At 40.5% G+C, this 18,514-nt stretch overlaps 2 protein-coding genes across 2 annotated transcripts in view; one reads left to right on the top strand and one right to left on the bottom strand.

Moving 5' to 3' along the window:
• Positions 1–10,948, top strand: part of LOC107087877 (Down syndrome cell adhesion molecule-like protein 1 homolog) — a 97,596-nt gene extending 86,648 nt beyond the window's left edge. Inside the window, 8 exon segments of the mRNA XM_015379698.1 lie at positions 1,012–1,299; positions 1,384–1,539; positions 1,629–1,659; positions 4,785–4,903; positions 4,986–5,138; positions 5,231–5,425; positions 5,505–5,816; positions 7,150–10,948. Coding sequence (XP_015235184.1) covers positions 1,012–1,299; positions 1,384–1,539; positions 1,629–1,659; positions 4,785–4,903; positions 4,986–5,138; positions 5,231–5,425; positions 5,505–5,816; positions 7,150–7,586 — 1,691 coding nt within the window. The 3' untranslated portion in view covers positions 7,587–10,948.
• Positions 10,949–16,473: 5,525 nt separating this feature from the next.
• LOC107087882 (rho GTPase-activating protein 35-like) lies at positions 16,474–17,907 on the bottom strand. The gene is made up of 4 exons (XM_015379703.1): positions 17,799–17,907; positions 17,556–17,687; positions 17,081–17,186; positions 16,474–16,970 (listed from the first exon to the last, which is right to left on the bottom strand). The coding sequence occupies exons 1-4, from the start codon at positions 17,887–17,889 to the stop codon at positions 16,556–16,558; spliced, it is 744 nt and encodes a 247-aa protein (XP_015235189.1). The 5' UTR covers positions 17,890–17,907; the 3' UTR covers positions 16,474–16,555.
• Between the last annotated feature and the right edge of the window lie 607 nt (positions 17,908–18,514).

Here is an 18,514-nt window from a genome sequence, read left to right as displayed (position 1 = left end):
AACATAATGGTGAAGTCTTGCAACTAATGCAGCAATGTCTTTGAATGGTAGCCAAAATTTAAAATATAGCCTAATTAGTTCATGTACATCCATTTTAATGAACATGGTTCTCCACAATACTCATGAAAGAGAGTAACTGGTGCGCAACTAGATATTTTCTCTAAGAAATTTTTTTTTTCTCTTGAGTGTCCCTTTAGACCAGGGATAACCAATTAAAAATCAGCTGGGTTCAAATAAAGAAAATCAAGAACCAGTAAAGGTCCGGAGACATTTTAATTATAATCTGTTACTTTAAACAGAATTAAACGCTGAAATAAAATGTGGTGTTTATGCATCCATGATAACATGGATGCATAAACACCTCATTTTATTTCATTTACAATTTACATTGAAAAAAAAGATATTTTTCCATATTAAAATCTTATTCCATATTAAAGTAGAGAACACCATTCATTCAGTTTGGTATAATTGACTATAAATTATGATAGATTCACATATTTTATGAAACACCTGAACTGACCGTTTGTTTCTTCCTTTTTTATGGCTTAATGAGAGCAGTGGGCTTTATGCTGCCCTGCAAGGCTTTAAACCTGGGTTTGATTGGCGACAAAGCCATTCTCAAGCACATATCAAGGTGCTAATTCGTGAGCCTGGCTCGATATTTATCTTTGATTATGGTCATAGTAGAGAAGCAGCAGCAGGTTGAGCCAAACATCCTCTAAATGTGCCGGGTCATCTTTAAGCACACCATTTCACTTTTCTGTCACCAGTTCACCGCAGTTCTTCCAGCAGTCCACACTTTCTCTGCTCTCTTTTCTCATCATCTTCTCCTTCTTTCCCATCACCAGCTTCCCCCATTTATTAAAAAAACATTTTTTGTTGTTCTTTCCTCGAATGAGAGAAGTCTAACATGCCGTCCCTGTCAATGTTAAGCTGACCTTTGAACTCTGGTTTCTATGGGATCTGCCTGTTTCTTATCAGCTGTTCTGTGTTGTGTGGGTCTGTCTTCAGAGCCTGTGTTTAACAAGGACCAGCCGCTGCTCACACACATCAACTCCACACACGCAGGACTGAACCTGCAGGGCTGGACCAGCGGCGGCTGCCCCATCACCGACCTCATGCTGGACTTCAGGCCCAAAGGCACGTGGGCCTGGCAGAGCCTCAAGGCCAACTCCACCAATCAGCTGTTCCTCAGTGAGCTGCGAGAGGCTACGTGGTACGAGCTCAAAATGAAGGCCTGCAACAGTGCTGGCTGTGGAAACCAGACCTCCCAGTTTGCTACCACCGACTACGACGGCAGTGAGTGCTTCTTTTTTTTTTTTTTTCCTTTGCTTCTTCCTTTTACTGCCTTTTTAACTCATCCTTGCTGCTGTGTCTCCTAAGGTACGATCCCGCCCATCAAATCGGCCCGTGGGGAAGGGGACGATGTGAAAAAACTCTTCTCCATTGGCTCTCCTGTAATTCTGGTCACTCTAGGCGTGGCTTTACTCTTCATCATCCGCAAGAAACGCAAGGAGAAGCGGCTTAAACGGCTCAGGGGTGAGAAATAAATGTGTCTGATAATTGCTGAAAGAACCAATTAAAGTGGAGGCTACCTGTAAGCTAATGACATTATTCTCTCCTTACAGATGCAAAGAGCCTGGCTGAAATGCTCATCAGGTGTGACTCAAATGTATTTTTCTTCTTTTGTTGTTTGTCAACCCCAAACTTTAAAATATATCATTAGGTTTGTATGTGATAAATCACTGACACTGCAAAAAATGATAACCAAGATAAGACAACCAAGTGATTTTTTTATTTAATTTGGGTTGTTGTAGGTTTTTTTTTTTGGAATTGTTAAGGAAGACAATTTACTAATGGAAAAGGAGAATTTGTTCTTTAAATAAGAAAAAAAACAAAACATTGTCAGGGTTGGTGGACCATAATGCAGAATAGAACAGGCAAACACCATGACTTTAAAAAAAATTATGAAGAACTAAAAATACAAAATCTTTAATCCTGAAAAAATGTAAGAACCAAAAAACTAGGAGATACTAGGCGGGAATAAACCTAAAGAATGACGAGGATCCAGCAAAGAGGAACTAAAAAGGAGGTGAATATATGGGAGAAACAAACAATGAATGGACTAATCAGCTAATAGGGAGCAGGTGTGGAGAGGAACAAATATAACCAGGATCTAACTGTAACTAGGAAATAAACTAAATTAAGCTAAAGAAAATAAAACTAAAGAACAAAAACTAGACCAAAGAATAAATAATACCAAACATGCTGAAAATAGATAACTGAAAGAAATAACTTTGGATAGTAAAACTAAGAATTCAAAAATAATAGAAATCTTGACAAACACAGAATAACATAAAATGAAGCAGAAATGAGAAGCTTAAACAAAATGAAAAAGTTCAGAAATGGCAGAATTATGAGCTCCATCTTAATTCAAGAGCATAGTATTTGATTATCTAATATAAAAGAAAAGAGCACTCATTCCATTGGCACATCAAGCCAATGGAATGAGTGCGATCATTTATTTATTTACCTGTTATTTATTTACTTACCTATTACAATCATATTTAAATTTGATATTTCATATCAAATTAGAGGCAAAGGCACTTAATTTAAGAAACATTCATTTACTTCCAGTTTTTGCAGTGTGACTCTGAAGTGGGAGGAGAATCATATCTGATGGCCGTTAATTCTGCATCAGATGGCATTTATGGAGAGAAAAGAGTCGTAAACATGGCCAGAAATGGGTTCTTTAGAGAACATTAGTAATAATTAGTAATTAAGAAACACAAGAGTCCCTTGTTCTCTCTGGAAGAGCTGCAGTACTGCAAAAACAATCTAGAAAAAACGTCAAAATTCTTAAATCATCTATAAATTATAATAGTTTAGTACTTTTAAATACATGTGCTTTTGAATACTTAAGTATCTTCAAAAGTGAGTAGTTCAATACTCTAACTTGAGTAGATTTTTGACTCAGTAACTTTTACTTGTAGTTGAGTAAGATTTGACAATCAGTATCAATACTTTTAGGCAAGTACCTAGTGGTGTCAAAAGTACACACATTTGTTACTTAAGCAGAAGTATAAATACTGCAGTTTAAAAACACTCAGGTAAAAGTTGAAGCATCAACCTGACCTCTTTACTCAAGTAAAAGTGAAAAAGTATGTGCTCCAAAAACTACTTAAAGGATAAAAGTATAAAGTCACCTTATTAAAAAAAAAAAAACAGCCAGACACCACCATATGAATTGAAAGCTCAATTTTTCGACTATTTCGAAATATTCTGAGATAGGGCCATGGCTGAGGGAGGTCTTGTTAGTCTCCATCTCCCGATACGCTCTCGCCTGTGTCCGACCTTTCAGACATTTCAACATCTTTTTCTGAATCCTACATTGTAGCATGGCATAGATAATTCACATTAACAGTTTGAAGAACAGCTGCTTGCTTCTGATGGTTTCCTTTAGCTAACCAATGAGTGTTTGCATTATATGACTCATCCAATTACACTAGTTTTCACTAGATGTGGATGGAGCCAATGATCTGCACTGGATGGCGCACAGGACATGAAATAAATATTTCTAAACATTAAACTGAAGCCAAGAGTAACGAGTAACGTTTGTTTTAAAATGTAAGGAATAAAAAATAAAGATACTTGTGTGAAAATGTAATGAGTAGAAGTCAGAAGTAGGAAGAAAAGTAAGTAATGGAGTAAATATAGATACCTAAAAGTGTACTTAAGTACAGTTAAGTACTTCCTCCACCACTGCTGTACACACATATATGTAAAAAAAAATATTTTTAAACAAAAAAGGAGTAGTCTGAAATAGGCCTGAATCAAATAATCAGATTAATCGATTATTGAAATAATTGTTAACTAATATAATAATCAATTAACCATTAACCGTAGTGTAGAGAATCTTCTTTTAAACATTGACCAGGAAGTACATAGTTTATACTCTTGCAGAAGTCCATTCCATAACTATATACCAATAACAGAGACATGTCTATATTTATCATTTGTTCTAACTTTAACATGCTCAACATCATCCAAACATCTTTGATCATAAGGACTCATGATTTAAAGAAAAACTTTTTTAAATGATGTTGTTTTTGACCCGATAAAGAAACTCTTGTACTTTAAGGTCTACATTGTCTTTCAGCTTTATGCTTTATTTAGAATAAACTAACCTGGTTCACAATATCGTAGCTTATTCACTAATCTGCTTATAAGCAGGAAGAGATGCTTTTATTTTTTCTTTCCTAAGAAGATGGGAAGAATACAGGTTTGATTTGTCAATTAATCAAATACTTTGTTTATAAAGATACATTTTTTTTTTCCATAATCTTCTTCTTGGGCTTTCATTCAGACTGACAACAGTTCATCATTTCCTGTTCTCCTCATAACTGATAAACTATCTTTCTGTGTGAGACCACCAGCTGCAAACATTTAGTCTGTTCTATTTTCAGGGTTTGTGGTGAAATCTTATTGTTTTACAGCATTTTTTAACAGCTTGCATTTTCCTTTAAATTCAGGTCACCTCTCAGAGGGATAATTGAAATAAAACCTATTTTTAGAAGTCATTTGTAAATCATATTACAAAATGTGAGTGATTAAAACAATGCATGCAATCATATTTGGTAGGAAAACATTTTTAAATAGTAGTATCAATAAATCCATGATGATATCATCCTTAGGCCAGATTAGTACTGTATATCAGTGTTTCTGTCAGACACTGTCTACATACGGTTCCACACTTGATGTTTATACTGACTTTGTGCTTCTAGCAAGAACAACCGCAGCATAGACACGCCTGTGAAGGGCCCTCCCCAGGGGCCGAGGCTCCACATCGACATCCCGCGAGTTCAGCTGCTCATCGAGGACAAGGAGGGAATCAAGCAGATAGGCAAGTGTCCACAGACTGACCTTAGCAGGTCTGAGTGCAGCGTGTCTGTCTGAGTGGTGGTTAATACGTGTGTCTGTGACAGGAGAGGACAAAGCCGCGGTGCCGGTGACGGACACAGAGTTCAGCCAGTCCGTCAACCCTCAGAACTTCTGCACCGGAGTGGCTCTGCACCACCAGGCCCTCATTCAGAACTCAGGGCCTCTGATCGACATGTCGGACATCCGTCCCGGCACCAGTGAGTCCGTTTTATGTTTTATGTTGTTAAAACCTGGCCTCCCGGGTCACTGACGACACGGCGAGCTGAACGTCCATCTCTATGTTGCTCAGACCCTGTGTCAAGGAAGAGCATCAAATCCGCCCACAGCTCCAGGAACAGATACTCCAGCCAGTGGACGCTGAGTCGACCCAGTCAGTCCACAGCTTCGGCTCGGACTCTGACATCAGACTGGCGGACGATGGGATCCCACGGCATCACCGCCACGGAGAGCGACAGCTACAGCGCCAGCCTCTCGCAGGACACGGGTAAATCTGCCAGAGCAGCCATGAAACACTAGATTAAACCCATTCTGAAAAAAACTAAATCCCTGAACTTTTTTTCCAGATAAAGGTCGGAACAGCATGGTGTCGACGGAGAGCGCGTCCTCCACCTACGAGGAGCTGGCCAGAGCGTACGAACACGCCAAGCTGGAGGAGCACCTGCAGCACGCCAAGTTCACCATCACAGAATGCTTCATCTCGGACAGCTCGTCTGACCAGATGACCACGGGTACCAATGACCCGGCAGACAGCATGACCTCCCTCAGCACGCCGTCTGAGCCGGGCATCTGCCGCTTCACCGCCTCACCGCCCAAACCGCAAGACTACGACCGCGGGAAAAACGTGGCGGTGCCCATTCCCCACCGGGCGAACAAAAGTGAGTGTTGGTAGATTTTGACATTATCGAGACGTTTAAGTCGACAGCAGTTCCTCTCTGCTCTAAGCCAGCAACGTTATATATTGTTCTGTGTTATGATCAGCAGAGAGCAGAAAATCACAAAAAGTCCGACAGAACTGGAACAGAAGATTTAAATGAAGCTGTTTGCCAAAATGGAATAAAATGACTTATGTTTAGAATTAGAAAAATACATAAGGAGAAATCTTTATGAGGATACACATAGTGACACAAAATAGGAATTTATAGAATCTATCTAATACAAATCTAGATGAACGAATAACTATTGGTCACAAAAGTATCAACCCTATTGAAACGCTACATTTCCACATACAGAACAGCAGTAATATAGCAGCACAATCGAGTTCAATAGTCCAGATTATTCTTACCAGAAGTGATCATTTACTAACAGCCTTTAAATGGTAAGAAAACACTTTCTTCTATAATCAGATTTCTTTTTCTTTCATTTCTTCTGCTAGTCTTGCCCCACAACCCCATCTGGTTTATAGATATTGAACCCCACCTCCAGGTTATTACTGGATCTGGGCCTGCTTAGGGCAAAATATTCACCAAAAGAAACAAAACTTTCCAGTAAATTTGACCTTCCAAGTTTCTTCTGGAAGAGGCCGGAAAAAAAAATAAAAAGAGGAAAATCCTGACGCAGTCCGGGAGAAACTTCCAACCCTGATGTGGAGCTCCAGTTTCTTCTTTATTTGGCTCCCAAGGAAAAATCAGCAACCAGGTCTCTAAACATGGCTGATTTTTAGATGGTCTGGTTTTTTTCTTAAACCTTTACGATCCTGCGTATTTTTGTTGTATATATGCATGATAATGCCTGGCTTCAAGAAAAATTAAAGCCAGTAAATTATGTTAAAATGTAATGATGTAAAATATCCACAATTTTGTGCTGCATCTAGATCGTTTATATCAGGTTGGAGGGAAGGCAAAGGAGATGTCAGCTTGGTTTACACGGCAAAAACGGATCTAAAAAAGAAGCTTAAAAACGTCTTGAAATCAGTGCAATTGCTGTTAATTTGATCAGGTAAATAAGATGTTTTTTCAATGGAATGAGCATATTTAACCTTAAAATAAGAAGAACTTGAATTAGATAATGTAGGGGATTTTTCTTATTTCTTATCATCAAACTCCATAAGTTGCCTTACTTATTTGCTCAATACAAGATAAATTACATTTATTTCAAGAATAAATGGCTTATATTTAATTTTTTCAGTCCAGACTCCTCACAAAATAAAAATCACAATTCCCTACAAACTGATGCATTCTGTCCTGATTGATATTTTCATTTATTCAACAGGTGAATTCTGCAATCTACCCCTTTACATGAAGTCGGACCCATTCTTCCGGAAGCAAGGGGACTCCCTGCATGACCCATGTCCAGCTGTGCCACCGCGGGAAGCCTCGATTCGCAGCCTGACGCAGCGGGCGTACCACACCCAGGGCCGCCACAAGACTCTGGACTCGGCCAAGCAGCAGGCGCTGACGCTGGGTCACTCCGGCCTGGGCAGCCTGGGGGCCAGCTCGGGCACCTCCACCTTGCCCCAGAGAACTCTCACCATGCCCAGCTCCGGCAACGCGGCGACGGCCTCCACGTCCAGCACCAGCAGCAACCCGGCCGGCAGCAACAAGGTGGGCGGCTCCAGAGACTCGCTGCTGGAGAGCAGCTCCTCAGCCCTGGGGAGGCTGCAGAAACAGAGCGTGGGGGCCTATTCCAAGTCCTACACGCTGGTGTAGTCCATTCTGCTGCACAGACTTGCACTGCTGCCCCGTTCCTCAGCCGGCGCCACCCTGGCTCTCATCAGTCTGGGCCAGAACAGGCTTTCTGAAAGCCGAGCCAACGGTGAGCCGACCAGCTTCCTGTCTACTTTTCCTCCAGAGGGGGCGGAGGTGTCCCGCCCCTCTAGACAGAGACCCAGCTAACCCTTCTCTTCATGTTTAAAATGGAACTCAATACGAGAACTACTAACTCCGACTAACAGTTCCAGCCGGCTGGTGCTCAGCTCCACTCAGTTCCTGCAGGAGACACGCAGCCAATCACAGAACGGGATTCCTGCTAACGTGACTCTAACTGAAGAGCTGATGGTTCCCAGTTCATGACAACAAAGACTATAGCAGCCATTACGAAGCTGTGCGACCATCCACACACACACACACACACACACACACACACACACACACACACACAATGTCCTTCATAGTTTTTGATTTATTTTGTATTTTTGGTCCATTTGCAGGACTTCAGTTCAGTCCCCGGTTTTCTCTCACTCTCTCGGTGTCTCTCCCCAACAAGAATAGGCAGATTTTCCCCCTTTTTGATTATGATCCCCCCAAAAATGAAGGATTCAGGTTCACCTCCTGGATTAGTATTCTCCACTCATCTCTCTGCAGCTGAACCATCTCAACTCTTCAACCCCAATGAAGCAGCTAGAATTTCTCACCTTGCAAATAGAGAATATTTGGTATTATAAAGAATTTTACATATATATTTCTATGTAGGTATATTATTGACATTTAAGGGAAATGATGACAAAGTATAAACTGTATATGCTACACCGAAGTGATAGTTCTATACAGCAGTTTGTTAGCGGCAAATTTTAAGAAAGGAGACAATCGCTCAATCATTGAAGTTAGAAGTAGAGAAAATTTAAGAAAAGTCGGACTTAAGAGAGAAAATGTTTAGTATATATATGTGAGATATTCTGTATGTTAGTGCTTGTTTGCGGGCTAACAGAAAGCGGGTTGGGAAGATGTGTTTGTGTGTTTCTGGGGGGGAAACGATCACTATGCCGATACACTATAACGATATGATAATGAAATCTTCTTACCCGGCATGTCGGCCTGTGAGTCTGTGGTGGACAAGGTGTGCAAACGTCCTGCTAATACATTAAATGTACCTTAAATACAAAAAGTCGAGCAACACAAAGGAAAAAAAATGCTGAAATCTTATAAATAGAAGAGAGCAGCAAAATGCAAATGTGCTGCAAATACATAAACCTGCCGCAACACATAAACGGTGCTGATTCAAAGGGTAAATGGGGAAAAAAAGAACAGCTGCAAGTAAAGACAGAGAGAAACAGAATGGCAATGGTTTGGTCTATAAGCCGTTTTATTTTTTTCTATTTTTGCTGACCTCACAGTTACGTCTGATAGCTGGAGGCAAAGAAAAAAAAGCAACTGTAGGAAATCTTTGTAAACCAGCATGGGATTGGTAGGGATTAGCCATGAAAATCCAGATTTGATTTTGACTCCAATTAATTAACATATTGAAGCTGTTCGTGGAATCTGTCTGCTTCCAGCAAAGCTCCGCCCACAGGAATACGTCAAAGTGGGTGTGACATTTAAAGGACCTGACCCACGTTGACCAGGTCCTTTAAAGAAGGCTGGAAGTGAGCGGCTGGGAATGGGGACGTCCTACCGTCACCCCAGCGTTACTTTGGTCTTCTAACCGTGCCGATGGAACCCAAAGCGTTTCTGTTTCTACTGTCCTTTATCTTGATATATTAAAAACAAAAAGAAGGTGCCACAGCCGCTATGAGAGAATTAACAGGACAGATCAAAAATCAGACAGGCCTGTTTGGCTTCTATGCAGCTTTCCTTTGCATCTGTTCTGTCGGTTTTTGTTTGCAGCTTTTGTATGCATTTGCAGCACATTTGCACCCCTGGGCCACCATTAGATTCAGAAATTATAGTAAGGTTACGCCTCTCTTCTGTTACCACAAACTTCGACATTAAGTCAAAACGGACCCAAAGTAGCTTAGAAAAGGGAAGCAAGTCAAAGGTTTACAAAACCAAACCTAAAAATGCGTAACAACCTGGGAAATCTTTCAAAAGACCCAGGTTCTCCGTCATCGTGTCTCTATCTCAGCGGATGAAACACCTTCTTGCTGTTTGCTGCAAATCGGTCCCAGACGCGGGCTGGTGTGAGGGGCCCCGGGTCTGCGGGGGCCGATTGCCAATCATCACAGATGTAGTCCTTTGCTTCTCAGCCAAATAAATAAGCTGAAATGAATGCCAGTCATAATGTGAATGAAATATTAATAATATTAATGTCAAGAGATGTTCTATGTCAGGGAGTTCAATTTTGAAGTTTATATGATGTTCATTGAATTGATATCCTCGTTGTTGTCCTGTCTGAAAACTGTAAATGTCCCTCCTTTTTTTTTTTTTTTTTTACCCCCTCCCCCCCTTTTTTACACCATTGTACATGAAAACAGGAACCTATTGGGATGCCTTTTTGTCAAGCATTCCAACAGTAGTGTTTCCTGTTTACTATTTATTTCTCCATTTGCTGTTTGTTCGTCTGCTCTTTTCTTTTTTGAGGGGGTGGGGGGGGTTCTGTTGGTTTTTATTGGTCTCCAGTTCTGTCAGTTTGTTTCCAGAGGTCCAGCAGTACCAGGCCTGTGGTTTTACACCGGTTCAGCCTATTGAAATCAGGGACTGTGGCTCTTTTGGTCCAAACTGATATCATGTTGTGTAAATACTGGACCAGAGCCGTTCTGTAGAACTGCTTCGTTTCAGCTCTCGCCTTTGACCCCCCACCCCGACCCACCGTGATGAACGGAGGAATATGCCACCACCTCCCCAACCCACCTGGATCATCATCTCTACCTTTTGTCGGTGTTGTTTTTAAGTCCAGTCTTGTACATCACACACAGTTTTGTATGAAGAGCTATTTTCTTCAAAATAAATCAGGGGACACATCAAGGTGGAAAGTCCCTCTTTCAAAACTGAAATAACATCACAATTTTTTTTTTTCTTAAAAAAAAATGGACAAATACGCCCCCTCCCCCCCATATGTTTTTGATACTAATTTGTTAATTTCTTGTCTTTTTATTTAAAAAAAAAATCAGATTTCGATGTTGTCATTTGTTCTATTTACTTTTTTATTGTTTTCTATTTTGTTCAACCCTTGAAAAAGTCATTGCATGCTTGCTAAAAGGGAAAAAAATGATGGAAAAATGTTTGAAAAAAAAAAATTGCTGAGGATATCCCAAACATTTCTTTTAAGTTGCTTGTTACAGCAATTGCTTGTGTTCAAAGGTACATTTTCTATGAAAAAGCAAAAACTAAAAAGATCATTCTAACACCTTGTGCAATAAAGCTATCTTTCATACGCCGTGCTTCCTGTCATTTCCACCACAGAAAAAGAACCAGCGTTTCATAAGAGCAACGTTTTAGGATCAAAATCAGAAGAATAAAAATCTATCTATGTATATTGAATTGAAAAAATACTTTATTAATCCCACAGGGAAATGAAATGATTCAGTAACTCAGTTTTAGTTAACCAGATGTAGGCTGAAAGGATCCTCATGGGACTGAACAGCGATGTACTCTGATGATGTTTATGGAGGATAGATTTACATAAAATTTGAGCAAAAATACTGTAATATTGCGGTAATGTTTACTTGAACCCAAATATCTTTTAGAAATATAAACAAAAGGTTTATTTCTCTTTTTAAATATGTCAGAGAGCCCAATCATGTGACAATCATGACCCCATTGGGGAAGCTATTGTGCTTCTACAAATATATAAGTCATTTTAATGAATATTAATACACTAAGGGATATTTTGTGATAAGTCTGGTGTCCATTTAACATCTCTTAAGGTGTATTTCAGCTGGCAGGATTTCCTACATATACTCTGGGGGTCCCCTCCTGAACCCCAGTAAGCTAGAAGACAGGAAAAGGACAAATATTCAAGTAAAATAGTTGAATAAGGTAATAATTTAGAAAAATAGTACGATGAAAAACAAGTTTTGTTGGTAAATAAATTGCTGTTACAACTGTCACCATATGTTGTTCATGTTAATATTAATTAGTAGATTGTTATATTAGCATCTGAATGCTCCATTCTGATTCTTGATATCAGTAAAAATGAATTTAATTAGATGAGTTTAATCCACAGCTGTTTGAATCTGCCAAAACTATTCGGATTATGGAGACCTCTTACCGCAACAAGGTTTAGTAGCACCAGGTTTCAATTTTCTACTTTTAAAATGTTTTCTCTCATAGATTCCAAGATGAAAGACTTGTTTTTAAGTCTTAATTAATTTAAGTCTTAGTTTCATATTAATCAAAGTAATGAAATGCATAGGAGTTTTTTTTTTTTTCATTTACTATCTAAAAGCTATGAAAACCAAAAAGAATGTTATGCAAACAACTTAACTCTGCAACACCCATTTATACTTGCATTTTACATTTTTTTTCCCTTTTTAAGCTTAGTTTCATAATTTGTATATCTTGGTGTTTAGTTTTGGTATTTTTCTTTTGTAATTCTTAAGTTCTATAATTTTAATTAGTTTTATTCTTACAAGAATGCTGCACTTTTAAAGGAAGCGAATTTTAAATAAAGCCAAAAATTTTTTTTTTTAAAGGTATAACGCCCCCTGCTGTTTGTGCTGCCCTCTAGTGGCAGCTCTAGTAAAGCAGCAAATTAAATCCCCCTCACAGCTTTGGACCATAACATAACGGATAACCAGTAGAACCCAGTGTAAAAACCAAGCAAATCAAAACGTTAATTTAACAAAAAAAAAAACTCCTCATTTAGGTAAAAAAAAAAAATATTAAACTATGAGCCACCAAGCTGGAGGAGTTTTGTTCTTCTTAGATTCGTAGGTCTGTTAGAAAGAGACACGCCCTCATCTTTTTCTGCTCTTCTTCTGAGCCGCCACAAGGTGGCGCATTGACCCTTTCCAAACCCGAGCCGCCCGGACAGGCGGAAGGATACAGCAGCGAACAGGTGCCTCCTAAAGGGGTGCAGCCGGTCATGACGGATATGCAGTGAATAATAGATGTTCCTCAGAGTCTCATACACCGATGCATTTACACTAAAGCTCCTGCTCAGCAGCACTTCACCTACTGACGAAGAAAAACATTTACTGACGATTAGGTTTTTTTTTTCTACAGCTTTAAAAATAAAATGCTTATTGCCATGGAAACATATTCTTATCTCTTGAATGTTTTCAACGCATGACAAATCATAACCAAGAACTTCTAATGCTATTTAATATGATACGCCAACACAAAGTACTGAATAATACTACATTAAATTGGTCTCACATAATGTAAAAAAATCTGGGTGTTATTTTTGTTCAGGCCTTGCCATTCAAATCTCACATGAAAGGTTTGTAACATTTCCATGTCAGAAATATTGCAAAGATTAGAAATATCCTGTCCAGGTGTGATGCTGAGAAACTAGTCCACGCATTTGTTACTTCAAGGCTGGACTATTGTAATTCTTTATTATCAGGAAGTCCACAAACTGTAGTTAAAAGCCTTCAGCTGATCCCTTCCCTTCCTGATGAATGGTTCTGGTTGGAGTGCTGATATACCGGTAGGTGTTGGTGTTTGGAGTGACTTTGCGGGGTTTTTTTGGATCTAATTTTAAAACTTGTATTGATTTTAGTTAAAATACAAAACAATAAGAAGTTAATAGGACAAAATAAATTTTTTACGTTTTATTTCTTCAAACCCTATTTTTGCAAAAGATCTGATGAATTTCCAGCTGTGAAATTTAATCTAAAAAAGCCATTTTGACAAAATAAAATGTTAAGAACTTTAAAAACAAAATCAAAAGATTAAACTAATAATAATAAAAAAAAAAAAAAGTAATTTGAAACAATTAGCAAAAGCAGTTACTCTGAAACTTTTTTTATGATTGAGTTTTCAAAGTTTAATTTCTGGATTTATTTTTATTTTTTTTCTAATTTCCATTTAGAGAACTAGGTATAAGTAGGTTATAGAAAACCTTAAAGATTCACATGTAAAATTTAACAAAAGCCATTTAGGCCAGAAACTCAACCTGGTGAAGGTTTTCACACTAGTTAAAACCTAACTTGACAAATTGCTGTGTGGATGAAAACCAGCAGTGATGGGGAGGCTTTTCCTGATGCTGGTCAGAGGAAAGTTGGATTAAAGATAAAGGAAGAAAATTAGTTAAAACGTGCAAACCCAGGATGTGTTTTACCTTCCTGCAGGATGGAGATAAACCCATTTTTCTGAGTGGACACTTTTCTTATTTTAATGCAGAAATAGAGGATATGCAGACTTTGTTTGGCTGGAGGAGGATTACATTCTTAATTGGATGTATGATGGGTAATTTTGGCATTTGCTTCTTTAATTGTTAATGCTTGGGATAGGACAGCTTTGCTGTCTTTTTAAGTATAAACATTCAAAGATGAAATCTGTGTTTTGTTTTTGAAATTTTGTTTTGTATATGGTAAGTGCGGGCTGGGTCTTTCCACTGAACTTAGCGCGCATGTTTTTCAAACGTGGTTCGACCCGCTAACAATCAGCATGGTTTTCTTCCCATTTGCTAAAAAAGCTGATCTAACCCCTCACTGGCAGCTAACCCCGCCGCTGCGTGTCTGGTGACATCATCACGCTAGCACTGATGATGTCACCAGTGCAACAGACATCAGGAAAGTAAACAATGGAGAGCAACATGGAAGGAAGCCAGGGCGTAGTCAGTGTGCTTTATTGTTTCACTCTATTATCTATCTGAATCCCTCTCCCCAGAGCTGCTCCATGTTTATCGAATGTAAACGTGTTTCTGCTTGTTAGATCAAAAGCGACTGGCGCAGTGTGTTGACGACTGTACGTTGCCTTCAATGGTATCATGTAATTTAGCATTTCAACCTGGCTGTGGCGTTACCACATCATGCCGATCAGAGCCAAGGTGATTTTAACGCAGGTCACTTGCAGACTCGTTTCAGTGAGCTGCCACACTAACCCAACGTGATGATGTCACCAGACAGGCAGCCATGGAGGGTCAGGGGCCACGCAGCTGCCAGCGAGGGGTTAGACCAGCTTTTTTAGCCAATGGGAAGGGAGCCAAAGGCAGATAGTTAGCGGGTCGACCATGTTTGAAAAACACACATTAACCCAATATTTTCAGTGGGAAAGACGCTTAATTCTATCACATCAAAATCAACAAAGGCACTTGAAATCTTTTACAAACTATCATTTGTTTGGCAACTTCTAAGGATCTTTGACCGGATCAGATATCTTGCCGTTTTTTTTGCAGTATTACATTTTGACAATCAAATGAAAAGACGAAGAGCTTCGAAGGAAGTTTTACAAGATTTAATTTATTAACTATTGTACAGTTTCACATAAGGCCTTCATTTTTAAACGTCCTGCCGGTGCACACACTACATGAACCTTTGCAGCTAAACCAGTCTCATTCTCACGCTTACTTCATGTTTTAAAACCAGGAAGAGGAAATCCATCCTCCTTCCTTCATGTGTTTTTTTTATTTTTATTTTTTTCAAGTCATGCACTAATTTCAAGTGGCCTTTTAAACCATTCACAAAAATTGTAAAAAGGAAACTCCAATAATTGAAATACGCACTAGAAATGTTTTCTACCATCAACTAAAGGGCGACGTGCACCCCTCCCCTCCCTCCCCCCCGACATACAAATAAACAACCCTAACGGAAACGAGGTGTGCACCCACTTCATCCTTCCAACGGTACATCTGATGGGGAATTTTTTTTTTCCATTATTTTTTTGTTTTCTTGCTAAAAGCCGAATGATGCAGAGATGCTTTTATTTATACACTCCCAGGAACCAGAAAGGCCAAGCTTCAGGATCAGTCTGAGGAAAACACTTCATTTTTTTTCTTCTTTTTCTCTGTTCCAGTCCAATAAAAACGAAAAATTCCCAACAGTACCAGTAAAACGGACGGACAATCCTCCGCCATCCGAAGGGGTTTTCTTTACAGAACCTTCATTTGCAAAGCTGCCGCTGAGCGAACGTTTCCGGAAGCGCTCCCCACCAGTCCGATCCGGTTCTGAATCAGCAGAATCAACATCAACCCACCCCAGTTAAAGGCTCTTAAACGAATGCGAAGAGCTACGGCTAGCAATGTACTGCGCTTAAAGCATTTTGGTTTCCATGGATACCAGATGATGATGATGTGAGACATTCAACATGGTGACGGTCCTTCAGCAGTCTGATAAATCAGAATCCAAGAGGAGAGAAAGATGAACGATGAACTTCAAAGAGATTCAGACTTTCCCATTTGAGGGGGGGGGGGATTACTTGCCTTTTTGCCCCCTTTTTTCGAACAAAAACAACACCCCCTCCCCTCTCCAAAGCCACTACATAAGAAAGAAAAAGAAACAGACGCATCATCATCATGAACCCCCCCACCCACCCTTCCCTCCGTGGCATTTCTTCATTTTTTATGCTACACTATTAAAAAGTGCTTCAGAAAAGGTTGAACCAAAAACAAACCGGATGTAAACAAGGTTTGATCTGCCGGAGCTGCTTGAGGCCAACGGGTCCGTGTGAAACTAGAGATAAAGGAAACAGTGATCATTAAAGTGCATCCCTGGACGTAACCCCCCCCATTCCTCTGCCTGCCCCCCCCAAACAAGTATGAGAAAGGCTGAAACAGAATAAGGCTGAGAAGGATCCTCTGCTTCAGAGGCGCCGGCTCCTTATATCCAGTGGCGGTACTCTTAAAAAAAAAAAAAAAAAAAAAAGAAGAATTTTACACGTAATAAAACCATCATGGCGGCCACCAGTCACCCGCCCCGCCCGGTATCAGATAATTGAAGCATGCCACGTTTCACACAACTGCCCCCCCCCATCTTCATGTGTTTCATGTTTTTGTTTTTTTTTTAATCTCTGGCGTTCGAATGCGTCTCGGCATTCAGGTCCAGCATTGGCGAGGGCGCACGGCCGTGGCGTCTCTCTCACAGTGTCTCTTGCTCGGCAGGGGGGTGGTGGGCGTGGGGGTGCTGGTGAAGCGGGGGCAGCAGGGACTGCAGGGGCGACTGCGGGGTGGTGGGCGGAGACTGCTGTTGCAGGGGGCTAAAATGTGCGGCGGTGTGTGGGGGGGAGGAGCGGTAGCAGGAGTAGGCGGAGCTCCCGCCCAGTGTGGTGGTGGGCGAGGCGGGGAGGCCGCCCAGGCCTGTCGGGGAGTCGATGAGGGGCTGGTTGTAGAAGAAGAACGCGCACTGGTGGATGAAGGTCTCGATGATTGTCTGGTAGGTGCGCGTGGCGGTCAGGGCGTCCATGGTGGTGAAGTCAGGCCTCATGAGGGTGGGCCAGAAACAGATGGACAGGTTATCGCTGGTCATCAAGTTCACCCGGCTCAGCTGGCTCACCCTGAGAACAAAAACACACACAGGGCCTCACAACAGCGCTCACACCCCTCCGTCCTCCTCAGGGTCTGAATTCCTGCCGCGGTTTCTATGACGGTTCTCATGGAGGCTCACCTGTTCAAGTGGCTCACTACGTATCTGAAGACATCGTAGTTTTCTCTGGGGAACTTCCTCAGGACGTCCTTCATGGCGTACAGCCTCTGCTCCCTGTCCATGATTTCTGCAAACAGAATCCAACCAATCAGAATTCAGCTCAGATCACGGAGGGACATTTTTTCTATTGTTTCAAGCAAAAAAAGACCAAAAAATGAAAATTATTATAAACATTTTAATAATAAAAAAGTTATCTGGGGAGCAAATATACGCTCACTCAGATTTTCTTCTAAAAAAAAATGCTTAAAAAAAAAAATATGATTTTTCTATAAAATGTGTTCTTTGCTTTTAACGATACTGATAAAAAAAACCCTCCATACTGGATGACCAGAGAAAGCTTTCTTCTCAGACACTGAAGAAAAACATGAGAGCTCCCTCCGCCTCTTCCCTCCTGATGAAACCAGCCACCCCTCCCAGCGCAGCAGGGTTTGCTTACTGAAAGCGTCCAATAGCTCCACCTGCAGAGCACAAGGCACCAGGGGCTCAGGCAGCTCTGAGAAGAAGCTCTTGAGAGCTCCAGCCACAGTGTTTATGGCGAAGTCCTTCTCCACCAGGTCCAATCCATGGTCTGCATGGAGAACACAACAAAAAGGCTCAGGATGAGAAAAGGACAACTTCCCATTGGCTGACGATCCCATCTTTGTGTTTACAGAGAGAGGAGATGGCAGATCCCACTCACCCTGCTCAAACTGCTTCTGCATGCTCTCCATCTCCGACTTGTTGCCGCTCACACGGTACAAACCTTCAGTGTTCAGGCCTGAACAGAACATAAACACTTTATTAGCCCTCCGAAGCACAACATGACTTAACATCAGGGGAGAAACAATCAGATTAATTGATAACTTAAATAATTACGATTAATATCATCCATCGATTCAAACCTAAAAGGAAAAGTTACCGATATCATCTGACATTAAACGCCTATATCCTTATATTCCTCTTTAAACGTAAGCTTTTAAAAAAGGCCAGGCCTGAAACCAACCCTGCTTAGTTTGGCTAAATCTCCCCAACCCAAAGACTGCCGAGCGAGTTCAGTGAAATTATAGAACGTTTCCCCTCGGTGCTGATCGGGTCTCTGTTTACAATAAATATTGATATTGCTTTATTGCCCAACTAACCATAATTTAAGAGGACATGATCATGTTGCAGAGATCTGCTGTTGGAAAAGATGCTCAGATCGTTTGCACTTTTCATTCTGGATTTCATCAAAGTCCAAGCACCCAATCAAAGTTAAACGGAGCTTTTCCATCACTGTTTAAGCTCTCTGTGTCATTCTGCAGGCCGTCCATAGTAAATGTTTCCAGGCTGATGCCTGACGTGCACCATGAAGGGGCAAACCAGTAGAATCTCACATTCTTAAATGAAAATGGCTACTTGCTATGCCTTTAGTTTGAC

The sequence above is a fragment of the Cyprinodon variegatus genome, unplaced genomic scaffold, assembly GCF_000732505.1.
Source record: "Cyprinodon variegatus isolate N-32 unplaced genomic scaffold, C_variegatus-1.0 Scaffold198, whole genome shotgun sequence".
Classification (NCBI taxonomy): Eukaryota; Metazoa; Chordata; class Actinopteri; order Cyprinodontiformes; family Cyprinodontidae; genus Cyprinodon; species Cyprinodon variegatus.
The sequence above is the reverse complement of the archived record's forward strand: the minus strand, read 5'-3'. Positions and strand labels throughout refer to the sequence as shown.

Bases quoted from the DNA above. Each gene is read 5' to 3' on its own strand.
- LOC107087882 (XM_015379703.1), bottom strand. From the start codon at position 17,889: ATGTTCTGTTCAGGCCTGAACACTGAAGGTTTGTACCGTGTGAGCGGC. The intron at 17,688-17,798 runs GTGAGTGGGATC...TTCTCCATGCAG, and splicing joins GCAGAAGCAGTTTGAGCAGG to ACCATGGATTGGACCTGGTG. The intron at 16,971-17,080 runs GTGAGCCTCCAT...TTTTGTTCTCAG, and splicing joins GTAGTGAGCCACTTGAACAG to GGTGAGCCAGCTGAGCCGGG.